The sequence below is a fragment of the Oryza brachyantha genome, chromosome 1 (genome assembly GCF_000231095.2).
Source record: "Oryza brachyantha chromosome 1, ObraRS2, whole genome shotgun sequence".
Lineage (NCBI taxonomy): Eukaryota > Viridiplantae > Streptophyta > Magnoliopsida > Poales > Poaceae > Oryza > Oryza brachyantha.
The window spans coordinates 12,278,961-12,295,199 of NC_023163.2; the positions used below are offsets into that span (position 1 = coordinate 12,278,961).

At 41.2% G+C, this 16,239-nt stretch overlaps 1 protein-coding gene across 1 annotated transcript; it reads left to right on the forward strand.

Annotated features, from left to right (window-relative positions):
• The first annotated feature begins 447 nt into the window (after window positions 1-447).
• Window positions 448-10,317, forward strand: LOC102715812 (dnaJ protein ERDJ7). Its single transcript, XM_015832588.2, has 10 exons — window positions 448-643; window positions 738-800; window positions 880-946; window positions 3,137-3,196; window positions 4,484-4,534; window positions 4,627-4,707; window positions 5,328-5,440; window positions 5,851-5,968; window positions 8,244-8,370; window positions 9,861-10,317. Exons 1-10 carry the CDS (start codon window positions 537-539, stop codon window positions 9,962-9,964), a joined length of 891 nt encoding a protein of 296 aa, XP_015688074.1. The 5' UTR covers window positions 448-536; the 3' UTR covers window positions 9,965-10,317.
• The last annotated feature ends 5,922 nt before the right edge of the window (window positions 10,318-16,239 follow it).

The following is a 16,239-nucleotide window of genomic DNA, read 5'->3' on the forward strand; positions in this document are numbered from 1 at the left end:
GTAGTGTGGTGGCAGCCATGGGCGATGGCTGGAGAGGGAGAGGCGCGGTGGTGGCGACAGCTGCAACAGGTGGAGAGGTGCGGACTGCGTATGCGGCGTTGTGAGGAAACAACGCACGACAACGGGCGAGATTAGGAAAGGGAGATGGGCTTGGTGCGAGTGTGACGTGTTAACAGCATAGACGTGGGGAACGAGGATTTGAGGTGGCCTGTTAATTGCAGAGTTAATTCAAAGGTTAATCCAACTTTTGATATGAAGCGTTGGATCCATGGATTTGACGACTAGAAAACTGCTGGGTACACTTTTCTGGATGGACATAGAAAAAACTAACTGGTAGTTTTAATATTAGTTTAGATTTACTGATTTTCTATATTTATTTACTGTTTTAAATTTAGTTCTTTACTAACAGAGCAAAACAGTCTTTTTACTGTCATCGTCCGTCCAAAATATCATACAGGTAACCATCGATTTTTTAATGACATAGGAGCGATCAATCTGGGGAGAAACGGCCGCAGGAGGACAGCAGATCCGATTCCATGGCGGCGGCGGCTTCTCCTCTCCTCTCCCTCACCTTCGTCCTCCTCCTCGTGCCAATCTCCAACGCCATCTACTGCGACGAGGACGACTGCTACGATCTCCTTGGGTATCGTCATCTCCTTCCTCCATTCTTCCCCTCCATTTTCTCGGTTTCTTGGTTCGTCCCCCGCTCATGACTCTTGAGTCCATGCGCCACGCAGAATCAAACAGGACGCGAACGCATCAGAGATCAAGAAAGCCTACTACAAGCTCTCCCTCAAACAGTAAGGTCCCTCGCTTCCTTGGTTCCTTGTCTACGGCTTCTCCAAATTCCCCGATTTGAATGCGTGTTGCGCTGTGCAGCCACCCGGATAAGAATCCCGATCCGGAGTCGCGGAAGCTGTTCGTCAAGATTGCCAATGCTTACGAGGTTCTGCACGTTTTGTTAGTCATGAATTAAAGTTTGCATTTCTTTGTGGCAGTGGATGAGAACAGTTTATGGTACCTAAGATCTGTTGTTTAATTTCACATACTTGTGACTATTTTTATGTAGTTTCATAAGTGCGTCAACATAAGTGCATTAGCTATGTTTTGCGAAGAAAGATTGCAGTAGATTTTAAGCTGAGTCCACCTGATTTTAATGTGTTTGTGAAATGCCACACTGTAGTGTTCTTTCACTAATTTAGCTGAGCCACCTGTTTTGAGAGCCAAGTTCATGTCATGAATACTTCTTATTTAATTGGGCTCTTTAATTAAATTAAATAATGTTTCCACTTTGAGGTTTGATTTGAGCAAGGCTAATAATAATATCTTATTGCTGTCATATATAGTTATCTAATAGCTCACTCATCCTCCAATAGTTAGTTATAGATATATACTGCAGTATTAATACCTGGCCCACCCGATTCTCTCACACAATTTTTTGGAGCTTGTGCTGGAGCTGATTATAGATCTACAAACCACTTTTCTTCTCTCCCCTCTCTCTCCTTCAACTTGGCACATATCTGATGTGGCAACTTTATAGCCCACTTCCACAATAATTTAAATGTGAATATTTCTGGCACGTGGCATTCAATCATGTTCAAATCTATAATTTCCAGAACTTCTCACATGCATTGGTGATGGTTTCACAATTCAGTAAACGTGAAAGCAAACAAATAAACAAACAAAAGAATGAATTATGTTGTGTCTGGTGGAGCAAAGGGTGCAGCCGGGTGCAATGGCTCTGGTGCACTAGGAGTGGCACAACTCAGGCCTTGGTGTGGATGGGAGGAGGGGTGACATGGGTACGTTGGTCTTGTGCAGACAGAGGTGTGGCTCCAGCAGTTCTGCACAGTTAGCACCGCAGAACGGCTCAGCGCAAGCAGATGTCGTGGCTTGGGTGACCCCGCGCAGGCCTGTACACCCTCCCTGATCTTAATATCCTGTATGCTGCACACCAACATGGTGAGGGTGCTCTGTCTTTGGTGGCATGCACTCAACGATGGCCGGGGGCACACAGGTGAGCTTATCAGAGGAGCATGGGCGGCATCATTTTGCACCTTGTGGGAAGGACAGGGGCAGTGGCGTGTTGGTGCATGGCCATCGTCGCATGGGACATCAGGGGACGACAGTTGGGACTCACGTATGGAGGGTGTCTGGGGGCATGCGGGCATGGGTCAACTACCCAACTATCAGATGGGTGCTATGTGGAGAACTCAGGGCCTCCCTACTTTGGGAGGAGTTGCTCTCTATGTTATGGCAAGACAGTAGAGTTGAGAACTTGAGATTATACTGATCGTACTATTAAGATTGCACAAGGACTTGCGGTTATGACTAGTAGGAAATTTCAGCGGAAACAAGAATGTTCGGTGGGAGAAATGATGGGTTGATGCTTGGGTTCCATGTTTCAGGAAGAGGATAGCTGCCCTGATGGTGTGTGTGAGAGAGGGCCAAAACTCTCATTGTTGATTAAATCATGTACCTATCCCCTTAGATAGGGTAGCAGACTAGCAATCTTAGGTAAGGGAGCAAAGAACCAATGATATATACAACAACCTAATAGAATAACAGATCATTAAGAAAAGTCTTGTAATCAAATAACAGCCATTCCTTAGAACTTGGTACTCCCACTGCTTTCTGTCCTGCATGTCAGCCTGACATGAATACTTGGCCTGACCTGTGCATGTTGCGCAAATTGCTGAAGCATTTACAGATAGACAAATAGCTTATCATGATTGCGAAGTTCAGATTATACTAATTTCATTGTGCAATAATTTTTTAGCTGTATGGAATGGTAAATACTGCTCCTGTCCCAAAACAAGGTCATCTTTGTCGCCTCTTGTTTTCCCCAAACTAAGTTCATTTTTGAGCTATCATTGAATTGGACTTTATGGTAGTAGGTAACAAATGTATTGGAACTAGATAAAGTGGTGGACAAATGTATGGTAGTAGAGGGTATTCTACTTTTTTCACTTTTGTATTGGTATGTGGTGTGGGTGAAAAGTGAAGTTATTTTGGGATGGAGTAGTAGGCATTTGCTTGTTCACAAAAAGTTGTTGATCTTGCATGTGAAATTAAGTTATTTGGCCCTTGCAATTGTTGCTTGGTAGCTGAGTTGTTGTACCTTGTGACCTATCAGATTCTAAAAGACGAATCAACTAGGGGGCAATACGACTATGCTATTGCACATCCAGAGGAGGTAAATCTGCATTCTGTTGCTTATTGCCTTAACATTTAAAAGGTCAATTGTCTATGTTCACCAAGCTTTGTTAACCATAAATCTATTCAAAAACATTTCTGCATGAGAAAAATATCTATCATTTCAGATACCATCAGAATCATTTTTGTCGTTTATATAAACCATGTTTAATACAATTTCTTCTTCTATCATTCTTAATACTTCTAATGTTGTGATATTTGGTCTTCTTAGCCCATAAATATGAGTAATCAAGTTTTAGATACTGAATGCCTGCATATGGCTCGTTCTATGTGCGAACTTAACTAGACCTCTTAGTTTTCTAATATCCTAATATCTCAGAGATGGTTATGTTTGAAGCAAGACGAAGTTATTCTTATCGCAGTTTCACTTTTAGTAGTTACAACAGTAAAATCAAAAGAAAGCATAGCGGACATTTTTACCTTTAGTTCTTGCATGTGCAAACAGAGCACATGCCCTTTTATTTGTAATTCGCTATGGTTGTCAAGGTAAATCTTTTTACAGTATGTAATCTGGTCGCAAATGCAACAGATCATTCTACCTATTGTAACTTTGTACACACTATCTAACTTCACCCTTATTGAAGGAAGCATTTAGTTTGTTTTTCTATGCTGAGTCATCTCTCATTTTTTAGTAAGTTTTGCACATTATATGGAATGAGTTCATTTAATTCTAGACTTTATTCTGATAATGAAGAAGATGGGTATAATATTAAGTTGCTGTACAATACTATGTCACGACTTCCAGCCATCAGAAAAACCCCTGGGCTGTGCCAACAATTTCTAAATATGACCTTACAAATTGCAGTGTACCTTTATGTGCAATTGAGTGCATTATATAGTCAGAGGGGATATTCATGCTACCTCAAATTTTGCTTAGTATATGGCTGCGAATTTATTTTCTACCTTTTTTTTATCGTGTGAGAAAGGCTTATTAGTTTACTGTATGATGGAGGCTCATTGGGTGGGAGAAAAGTGACTTATATAGAACACAAATTGTGCTCATGATGTGACTATGAGGTACAAAAATTGAGCAACACAGATCATTGTTAAAGCTATGTTCTATTCCCCATTAATGTATTGGATAGTGTATTCATGTTCGCAAGGTCAAATTTGTCATGTCAAACCTTCACTGTTAATATTTTACAATATTAAAGTAACATTTCTTTGGTCTCCTAGTCAATTGTCACTCTTTGATGTTTGTTATTCACACCTGAGGACTATTAAATATGCTCTACCCATTATGTGTTTTGTTGATTCTGATTTTCAGGTTTTCTACAACACAGCTCAGTACTATAGGGCATACTATGGCCATAAAACGGTACAGCTTTTCTTACAATGAAGTGTTTGAGGATGAATGTTATGTATATTTCCTATACTGCTTCAGCTAATTGCTCCAACTATTTGTAATAGGATCCTCGTGCTGTATTCATTGGCCTTCTTCTAATTATTTCAGCATTTCAATACATAAACCAGCTGACAAGGTATAATAAGGTATGTAAATGGAACAAAAACAGCATTTATTCTTAGTCAGCATTCTTCCAGAAATTGTACTGGCCACAATATTTCTTTCAAAAGAAAATTGCAGTTATTCTTAGTCAGGAACTGCACTTGTTACTGTTTTGCAGAATTGAAGCCTTTCATGTTCCTACATACTTTCAGCCTATGAATTATCCTCTATTAGCTTCACCTAGTTTTTGAAATCACATAGGATTTCTACTGCCAGCTTGACCTCACTCAGTTGTGCGTTAACTGTGAACCAAAACTATGGTATCGAGGAAAGGAGCTGATACTTCTTGCTAGACAATGTACTATCTTGTCTAGGTAACACATGGTATTTCGAAGCGTTCTTCTTTTTGTGCTAACCAATACTGGTTGGAAGAATGCATATGTTTGGGACCACTGGAATCAGCAATTGTCTAATACAGTGTACACTGTTTGTTTTATGTGTCATCTAGTACCAGCACAAAAGATATGGTCCTGTATCATGTTCTCCATTTGAACTGGAGAGAGATAACTAACTAACTAACTAATAGCATGCTTTAACAGAGAATTACATGTTATTCTTTTGTTAGCAGCAGTAAAAACACTGAAGATTGATGCACTTATCGCAGGCCATAGAAACTGTGAAGCAAACTCCTGCTTACAAAAATAGGTTAAAAGCATTGGAGTTTGAGCGAACAGGAGGAATTTCAAGCAAAAAGAAGGGCCACAAGCAGATGGATAAGTATGAATGACATAGACAAGTTGGTTTTCATTTTTAGGGGAAATTTGGCTTATCTGAGAATTGAAAGCTGATTTGGTTACCAGTATCCCTTGTTTACTTCCAAATGAGATCTCAAAGTTTAGATACTGTTGTATTGGCATCATGATGTTGGAGATGTTTTCAACAGGCTTAGTAGATTTCTTGCCCTTTTAGTTTGTTTGTTTTTATTCAGAAATTAAATTACAATGATGCTGTTTTAGAAGTATGTAATGGGTTCTCCCTGATATTATTCATGATGTGACTCTGTGATAGTACTAAAGATATCTTATAGTGAATTAATCTGTATTTCACATGTCGAAACTTTCATCAGTTTAGAGTGACTGGCTATAAATAACATACTTCTCATATAAAAATTTATGCTGACCATGTAGGAAAGTTGAAGAAGAGCTAAGTAACGAAGTTGAGTTGCAGATCCACGGGGTTGAGAAACCTTCTATGTGGAGTTTATATGGTGTCCAATTTGTACTTGTGCCATATTCCATAGGCAAGGTTAGTTTGCTTCTTCCAGTTATATGTTTTGCACCTATCAATTAAAAGACCCAGTTATAATTTAGTCCAGTGTAATGGATCATATCTGGAGCAAAGGGACTCAGTGCCATCTGTAGCCTAACGGAGTTGCAGTTCTTTTTTTTTTTGTCATTTGTGAGTGGCAAAGCGCCGTAAATGTGGCGGCAGGGCATCGTGCGTGCCTGCGCAGGATGCCTCCTGCGCCAGATGGCTTCTCGCACACAGGGCGAAAGGCCGGGGGTTGAGCGGCCCAACCCCTGGTGTGGGAAGGCTGCCTCTTTGGTCCCGGGCCTGACCCTTCTCGGGGCGTGCCACGTGGCCGAAGGGCAACTTTCTTCCCTTCGCACGGTATACCCCTGGGCCCATATCACCGACATCCCCTGTCCTCACCTCTGCTCCACCAGGCGATCGCCATGGCACATGACGATGATCACGAAGGGGTCCAAAAGATGCTGCACCGCTTTCACCGGGACTTCCATACGCCCCAAGATCGCTGCACTGTCCAGGATCATGTACAGGCTTGCCTGACCTGCTAGCGCAACAAGACAAAACACCACCCCGGCGGGCTGCCCCTTCCACTTCTTGTGCCATCCACGATTTGGGCTGACATTGTCATGGATTTCATCGAGGGGCTGTTGCGTGTGGGCGGCAAGTCGGTCATCCTCGCGGTCGTGTTGACCGCTTCTCCAAATACGTGCACTTTCTTCCCCTCGCACCCGTACACAGCAGAGTTTGTCGCCAAGGCTTTTTATGCTGACATCGTGTGCGTCCACGGCGTCCCAAGATCCATAGATTCGGACCGCGATCCCATATTCACCTCGGCATTCTGGAAGGCTCTCTTTGCGGCAACCGGCACCAAGCTCCACCTCACATCGATGTTCCATCCACAGTCCGATGGGCGATCTGCTTCACTGATGGTCATCCCTGACAATGGATCCGTTGGCTCCCATGGGCGGAATATATCTACAACTCCCACTCGGCCCTTCGCGATACTCCATTTCGGGTTGTCTACGGTTGACCGCCGCCATCGCTCCACTCCTATTGCACCGCCGAGCTCCGGAACGCTGCTATTGCACAGCCGCTGGCAGAGCATGATGAGTTCCTCAACGATGTCCGCCACCGGTTGGAGCAAGCTCAACAGGTGGCCAAGTGGTTCTATGACCGCTGGCACCGTGCGGTGCAGTTTGCAGTCAAGGACTGGGTCTGGCTACGTCTGCGACACCGAGTGCCAGCCTCACTATTGGATGTCCAAAAAGGGAAGCTCAGCCCTCGCTATTTTGGGCCATACTAGGCTGTAGCAGTGGTCAACGACGTCGCTTACAAGTTGGCCCTTCCACCCGGCGCAAAGCTTCGCGATGTCTTCCATGTCGGGCTTCTTAAACCATTCATCCACACTCTTCCGACGGCACCACTAGCTTTGCCTCCATTCGCCACGGCGTGGTCATTCCGACTCCTTCATAGGTTACTAAGGCGTGGCTTGCTCGAGGCATTCGTAAAGTTCTTGTCCAGTGGATGGGCCTTCCTCCGTCCACGGCAACATGGGAGGACCTCTAGACTTCCAGCTCGAGGACGAGCTGCTTCTTGGGGGGGGGGGGGGATGTTATGTGGGGAATTTCGTATAAACGGCATGCAACAGCATGAGCGCCGTGGGTAATTTTCGGATTAGGAACAGTGCCTGCAGTCCTAGCCAAATTAGTTAATCTGTTAGTTCTTCCTTCTTTTTAGTAATTCGGTTAATGTAAGCCTATTTAGGGGCAAAGTTACAAGAAAATAAGCAAGCAGAAATATTCATCTACAATCAATCTTCCTTTCTTCTCCCCCTTCGTTGCTGGCACGACTTTGGGGCGGCGAGGCAAGTGGCCTCGCCCTCCCGTCGAGCACGGCTACACACTTAGGCATTTGGGACCTCCCCCAGGTCCTAACAGGTAAAGCCCATTTTAGTCCTCAAGCTTTTACTTAATTCCAATTTTTACCCTGAACTACAAAACAGGTTATTTTTCACCCTAACTTCTAAAACCAGGAAAAATTAATTGTGGTTTTTACGATGCCTAATGCAAAAACAGTATGTGATGCTATTCTAGCCACTAATATGGCAATGACTTCACATGTCACACATTTTCCATCTCATTTTCGTACATAGTATGTGATACAAAGCATTTTTCTGCATCACTGGTTAAAACTATACATACGTGTGGTCCAAAATTGGTTAGAACTTTTTTGGTTTGGGAAGGAAGGATACATAAATTGTTTGTTGCAGGTGCTCAGTTGGGAATTTTGTTGGTTTTGGAGATACCGGGTAAAGAAATTACCGTACACATGGGAGGATGCATGCTACTTGACTCGGATGTCTCTTAAGATACCTGCTAATACATGGCAAAATATTGGTAATCGCGTTGTCTATTGATTAATGCAGCTATGCTTTTACCTTTGCTGTACCAGTTTGTATGTGGTTTGGTGGGTGAATATTCTTCATTCTTTTCTTTCCAAACATAAGTGACATCGGTAGATCAGATGCTTCCCCTAACCTTTTCAGGCTGACACCTACTACATCCGTCAGAAAATATGCTTCTTTCTAGTTGAAGAGATGGAGGTAGTATTTTAAGTATCCATTCATTCGAATGGCATGCAAGAAAGCATCTGGTCTTTAGAAAAAACTCATAAACCACTTGCAATGAAGTTCTTTAAAACACCAAAAATTCATATGAAGAGGCAGTCCGATTAGACATCTCAAAAAAATGTGAAGGCTTTGTCTTCTATGCCACAAGAAAACAAGGTGCACACATCCTGTCATGGATATTTGACATGTAATAGTGATAAGTTATGGGCATGTCAATACAGTATTTTTGTAAATAGTTAAAAAGTACTCCCTCCACTTTTTTTAAGGCATATATTGAATTCAGAAAGTCATGAAGATTGAACTTTGACCATTAATTTTTCATGAATCTATGTTACTAGCTATTAAACTAATATTGTGTGAAAGAATTTTGAATTTGAACCTATTCGTGTAACTTTTATACACTGAACGTACTATTGTGCAGAATGAGTCAATGGACAGTTCGACTTTTTGTATTGAAGATAAGCCTTCCAGGAGTTAATGGAGGGAGTGGAGTATATGTGTGTTCATAACTTTTGATCTATGTTCAATAAGTACAATTCAAAGCCAACCTATTTTAGTATTGAACATATTAAGATTTAAACCTTCTATGAAGTAAAGGAGTCTAGCCCATGGATTTTTTTCAGCTTCTTTTCTATCCAATTTAGTTTATGTTTCTTCTAATTACAAAAGAGAATAAATCCTTTATTTTTGCAGGCCGTTACTCATAGAACATTATTGACCCTAATCAAAAACTCTTTTGACTTTGGAATACAAATCTCTTTATCAATATACTGCTTCTTTAACTCATTCAATCCATAACATCCTTTTCAATTGAAAATTGAGATTCAGAGTTGGCACAGGCACACAGCTGCTATGCTTTGACCTGTTTGACTGTTTGACCCCATGCCATGGAAGCACATATTCACATTCGCATAGCCAAATTATTGTAAATGTACCAGATTTGTTTCCATTGTTGTTGTTTTTTGTTTTGAACAAAATAATTTGATATGTGTTTTGGACCTATATCAAAAAATCTGTGTTGCTTCTCAGTTTACAAAGAGTTGACAGAAGAGTTACTATGCACTGCTTAACTGCCATAATTAGGGTAGTTCCTGCTGAATGTACTGTGGTTCCTTTTTTGGTAGAGATGGGGTTGGTTTCTACATGTCACTATGCCTGATGTTCTGAATCACTTCTACTGAGCAAGTAACCCATAACCTAGTTAACTACTTGCAGTTGCAGAATGACGTAGCCCTTTTTTCCCCTCTTGTCTTTCAGATGATTATAGGAAGGAGAATCTTGTCATGAAGCGCCTCTGGGAAAAGAGCAGTATGGAGAGGTATATTGCAGAGATGAGAAAAGAATCAAAGCGTAGAAGATAGCTGTAGCATATTTTTCTGAGACAACTATGGCAACAGGTTGTTCAATGACACAACATCCACACCACATTTACTGGACAGAGGAACTATGGATAAGTGGTTCTGGTTCTGCCTTGAATTCATTGGCAGCTAAAAAAGTGACCAAAACAGTAGATCTTTCAAACAGCCAAGTATAATTCGAAGCATCATGTTGCAGCACGAAGTTTCTGTGTAGGGTGCAATTTTGTCGCTCTGAACGACTGGTAATTAGCTGAATATTGTCGCCTTGTATCAACCGAAAAGATATATCGTATATACATGTGTAATTGATACTTTGTTCATTGGATTATCTAAGGACCCTGCTCCCCGTTCCAGTGCGTTATTGACTCCCTGCTCCCGGTTGTGGTTGTATGCTGGGCACTTGCGAATGCTGCTCCCTCTTTCTGTTGTGTACCTACCCCTCCCTCTTTCTTGTGTGCATGAGCTGCTTTCTTATTCTCTCTACTCCATTAACAAAATTTAACAATTTATTCTTCTGATAAATCAATTATGGGATTTACGATATAATTATACTCTTGTATTTGACACAATTATATGTTTCGGGCAATATATCTTGATGTTGCTTTATGTTCCATGGAAATGTTACTCTGTTCTTTGGCGTTATTTTGTTCTTTTGTTTTTGAGTTTTTGCGAATATTTAATGTTTCAAAGCTTGAAAAACAATGTTTCATATATGAAAACTAAATGATTTAATCCATAAATTCAGTTGTGTTTTATTATTTCAATAATTGAAACATGTCGTGATATAGTGGTAGAACATTTTTCGATTAGCGGTGAAAGTTAAATGTTTTAATCTTAATTCAATTATGCTTCAACAATTTAACATACTAAAACATTTTTTTAATGTGGTGATAAAACATTTGGCGTGTGATACGGGTTAGGCGTACCTGTATATCCTATACATATTTATATCCGGTAATGATAAGTGTTATGTAGAGATAGAGATAATAAATCATGTAGAGTCTAGACTTGGGTGGGAAAATGCCTGACCTAATAGTATATGGTAGATGTTGAGATCGTATATTCTGGTGTCTAACTTATGTAACGTAACCCTCTCCCTCGGTATCATGCAACATTGGTATTACGCTGCTTTCGATTTTGCATGTAAATGAAACCATGAAGCAATGGTCCTAGCTAGCACTGCCCCCGTATCCTCACTGATCCCCTATCGGAGATGGTCACGACAGCGCATATTTTCAAAGGGCTAGGGCCTGTTTAGTTCTAAAAACTTTTTTTAAAAACATCACATCGAATATTTGGACATCTAAATGAAGCATTAAATATATATGAACATTAAAACTAATTACACAGTTATGAGAGAAATCGAATATTTGGACATCTAAATGAAGCATTAAATATATATGAACATTAAAACTAATTACACAGTTATGGGAGAAATTGTCAGACGAATCTTTTGAGCCTAATCAGGGCATGATTAGCCATAAGTGCTACAGTAACCAACATGTGCTCATGACGGATTAATTAGACTCAAAAGATCCGTCTCGCAGTTTTCAGGCGGAATCTGAAAGTTGTTTTTTCATTCATGTCCGAAAACCCCTTCCAACATTCGGTCAAACGTTCGACGTGACTCTTTTGCCAAAAACATTTGGCAACTAAATAAGGGCTTAATTTGATCATGTCACTACAAATTTGACGAATTAGAAAAATACCATTACTATTCGCGATGTCGGCTAGATGCCACTATAATTTTGTAAAATTGAATCCATGCTACTGCTGTCACATTTTTTATCTTCATATAGACCAAAATACCCCTAGACGTGGGACCCACGTGTCAGTTCTATCTTCTTCCTCCATCCTTCCCTCTTCTCTCTTCCCTATCTTCTTCCTCCATCCTCATATGCATGTTGGATACGGCACGGATACCCGCAAGTGCGGCCACAACACCATCACGCCGGTTGTCGAGGCAGTGGCAACAACACCGGTCTAGCTCCGAGTCCAGTTCCCTATCGGACTTCTCCTAGCAGGGCATGTCGGCCTCCGACGAGGCCGCAGTAGGGGCAATGAGGCCGTGAGGACGGGGGCGACGAGGGCGGCTGCAGCTGGGCGGGCGAAGAGGTGGACCTGCACGATGACGGACTCGGAGAGCGTAGTGGGTGGTCCACGTGGACAAGATTGAGCCCGATGACGGTGATGAGGGCGACACAGTCGGGTGAGCGAAGAGGTCGACCTAGAAGAGGATCTAGTGCGCGATGCCGGCATTCCTAGCGGTGACGCGAGGACGATGCCGTTGGCGGTGGCGAGGTGGCAGCAATTGGCGAGTAGGGTGTGGCCAACGGAGAAGAAGTAGGCAGTGGGTGCGGCCGGCTGGAGAAGTAGATGAGAAGAAAACAAGTGAAGGGAGAAAGGAGAGCGTGGCGGAAAACATGACGGCGATGGCATGGATTCAATTTTATAAAATTGCAGTGGCACCTAGCCGATATCACGAATAGTAATGGTATTTTTCTAATATAGTAAATTTGCAGTGGCATAGATCAAATTAACCCATTTACGAAATTACAACCTTTCCGTATTATCCAACGTAGATCATCTTTTATGAGGAACTTTCTCGTATGCCTTTGAAATTGTAGCCAATCCTCTACATGTTGGAGATTGCTCAGCTCACAAATTTGAGAGCTATAGCATTTCCAGCAATTCTACTAGTTGTAGTTAAGTAATGGCAAGAGGAAAAAACTAGAACATAAATTGCAACGAAGGAAGGAGAAGTCAAGGATAAACACTCTCATGTTTTTCCTGAGGTATCGAAGATCTGTGTCATGCCTAGAAATTTAACCAATTTTGAAACTTTGTTACGTATTAAATCCCATTCCACCACTACCCTAGGTACATAAGAAACAAACTAATGCATTATCATCGTCTTACAAAAGAAAAAAAATCTTAAACAATGCAGCGGAGAGAAAACGGTGAAGCGGGCAATAACCAATAGACAGTCATAGAGTGTAGGAGTCGCCTAAACCTCCGAAAGATCTTCATCTGATGCAGCTTCAGCTTTTGAGAAAAATGGGGAAAATCATGAGGCTGAGTACAACCATCATACTCAAGAAGCCATATCGGATAAGTGCAATAATAATGCACTTAATAAACAACACTTATAACATATTTAATTTAGCAAAAGCATTATAACATATTTAATTTAGCAAAAGCAAAAACATAGATATTTATTAATAAAAATTAAACCAATCACATGTCAATGCTATACCACAATGCACCAGGCCCAAACATCCACGAATATTGTGCTACACCACACAGTACCAGCTTCACCCATCTATATTAGCAAATTATTAACCATGTTTATTTGATTATAAAACGATGGGATTAATCATGGCAAATCTCAATCGATTGCCAAATGTGGGTGCTATTTGAACAATTTTACTCTAATTTGAGGTGTACAACTTTACCCATAAGACATGACTTCATGTATATACCTGTACGTCAGATATGCTACCACAACATTCCACGAAGAGGCTATGACACCATACTAACCCACCCCTAACTATTCACACCATACTAAGATTGCACCTCCCACATCCTCACCCGGGTTGGGCAGCCTACCCCGTTGTCACGGTAGATCCAAGCTGATCAAACCATCCATGGGCCGACTCAACTCCATCCTGCCTACCTTCTCCTGGATGTCTAGGAGAGGAAGGAGCTATATCTCTAGCCCACCTATTGCCCATAGTGGCTTTGTGGTAAGTACTATTTAGTCTCCCAAGGGTTTCATATGAACCGGTCCTAAATTTCCTTGAGCACCACCATAAAAATCATGCACATACAACCCTCCATTAGTCACATTTTAGTTGTTTTTGTAAACCCTAGAAATCATGAACTACTCTTCTTGCGAGACCAAAGCTCAGATTATTAATGACTAATATAGAGTCGCATCCCAAATTATTTTTGGTAAAGGAACTAATCATGGCCAAGCATTCACCTTAAGAGCACATGAATATACCCAGGTGACAAGCTAAAGGTAATTCCCATATAGCATGTAATTGCGAAAGAATGCATACATAATTTATAGATGCACAAATAATTTTAAAAAGGGAAAAATGGTCAAGGGATGCAACGTGACTTGCCTTGTGACTCTGAGAAGGCTTGGGCTAACCACTTCGTCATCAACCAGAACCTTGGTTTCACCGAAATATAAAGCATACAATTAAAACACTCAAAACAGTACATTGGATCACTAAAACCGTAAAATAAATTATTTTTAATGGATTCTTGATAAAATTATTGATCCATCGCAATTTGGACAAGCTTAAATTGGCTTCAGCTGAATTAGTTATGAATTTTAGAAGTTCTATTGCTTTATTAAACTTCAAAATGAGTTAACGATTTATAACCTGGAGTCGCACAACCTAATCACAAGCACGTCTAGCACCGAATGAAGCAAGGAAAAAGGATGAAAAAATGAGATGTTACCCTGGTTTTGGAACAACTGTTAACAACTTCTGTCGATTGCACGGTTCATGGCTGCTGCTGTACGAAATTTGACGACGGGGAAGAACAACTCGCAACAGCTGAAAGCGACTGTTGGTAGAACACGATTACTAACTCATGTACCATGGTGAGGACATAAACACCATCAATACATCCACGTCTCCACAAGTCCATCTTCATGGTCCTGTTACTCGTGCTCGTGAACGTCACCTCAACTTTTAGGTGAGTTAATTTTTGAGTTCATGTCCATCTTATTTATATCTCGGAGATGTGTGCACTGTCATTTTACTCAGGATCGATGGAGAGGATCCAAAGGGGAGAGGATCCATGTAGGCTGGATTTGGAATACAGGACAACACCAACTTCTGGTGACAACCATGACTTCATACGAACTCCGTTGTGGACGTGCAGTTACTTCATGGAAAGCTTATTAAGTGTACTTTCAAATGGATCCAGCCTCACATCCATATCTGTTTTGGAGAGGTCCCAATCGTCGTTTTACTACAGAGACCTTTTTATGTCCATGGTGCTATATCACTTAAGTTGGGCTCAATGGGCTGTGTATCTAGTTGAGTCCGTTCGGGACGTGTCTTAGAATTTGAGGATGACCTTGAATCGTCCTCCCACCTATATATTTCCCTTCGCCGCCATAGAACAATTTTGGTTTTGTTTATATCAAAATTTAGTTTCGCTACTTTGCCATGTAATCCTGTGATCGATTAGATCACCGGTTTGCTCGTTATGGAACCCCCGCCTGTGATACTTTTGTTGATTGAATCCTCCATATTTAATTCACAAATTGAGTTTCTTGTTCATTCTTGTTCTTGCTAGTTCTTGATTGCTTCTAAGAACAAATACCTCGTGGTTGGGCTGGCCGTGCATCCGTGGAGATTTACGACAGCCTTTGGAGTTGGTGTAACGATTGCTAAGGCGTAACATCCCTAGATAGTTGTAGTCGGATTGCCAACATCGCTCCATCAATTGACTTATCTACTCATCAAAAGATCAGGACATCCTTGTGCATCATACTAATACCAGATTCACATGACAACCTATTAATGGCTCACACAAACAATGACAAAACTCGCATGAAACACAGTTCACATAGACAAAACAAAACCGCATACTATGGACCTGCGTTTTTATGACATGAATCCGATCATGCATAATAGTGTTATTTCCTAGACCAAGTAGGTGGCACACATGAACTCGAGATGATGTATCACATAGAACATACACTTAGGTCTTACAATAAAATTATTACAATAGGTTCGCATACAAGCAAAAGAAGGTTAAACATGATAGTGGAAGGTGGACTAAGAAGCGGACTTGCAACAAGCAATGACCTGAGACTAAGATTACTACACATCTTCGCCTCTGGTACCCTCCAGGAAGTGATAGTAGGGATCCATTGTAGCATCATCCTCAGGTATTGATGTGGTAATATATCAAGAGTGAGTACAATAACTATACTCAACAAGTTATGACAGAATTTATGCAAATGCAGGGTAATATCAAAGAGGGAGCTTATGGTTCTTTCTGCATAAAAGCCTGTTCACAAATATATTTCACAAGTCTACATATAGCAGCAAATTTTAATCCATGGTTAGTTAGTCATTGTGGAGGTTCTGTCCATCATCCGAGTTTATCCCAAGAGATGGCTTCTCTCCACGGTGTCATCATGATTTTCTAGGTAATTTCCAGCTCCTTGCCTCTCAAGGAGATGGTTACCTAGCCTCAAAATAGCATCATGCATTATCCCAAGCCATCAGATTATATTGAGT

Coding starts and splice junctions, on each gene's coding strand:
- LOC102715812 (XM_015832588.2), top strand. CDS start 537: ATGGCGGCGGCGGCTTCTCCTCTCCTCTCCCTCACCTTCGTCCTCCTC. Junction 3,197..4,483: donor CTATTGCACATCCAGAGGAG/GTAAATCTGCAT, acceptor TCTGATTTTCAG/GTTTTCTACAACACAGCTCA. Junction 5,441..5,850: donor GGCCACAAGCAGATGGATAA/GTATGAATGACA, acceptor CTGACCATGTAG/GAAAGTTGAAGAAGAGCTAA.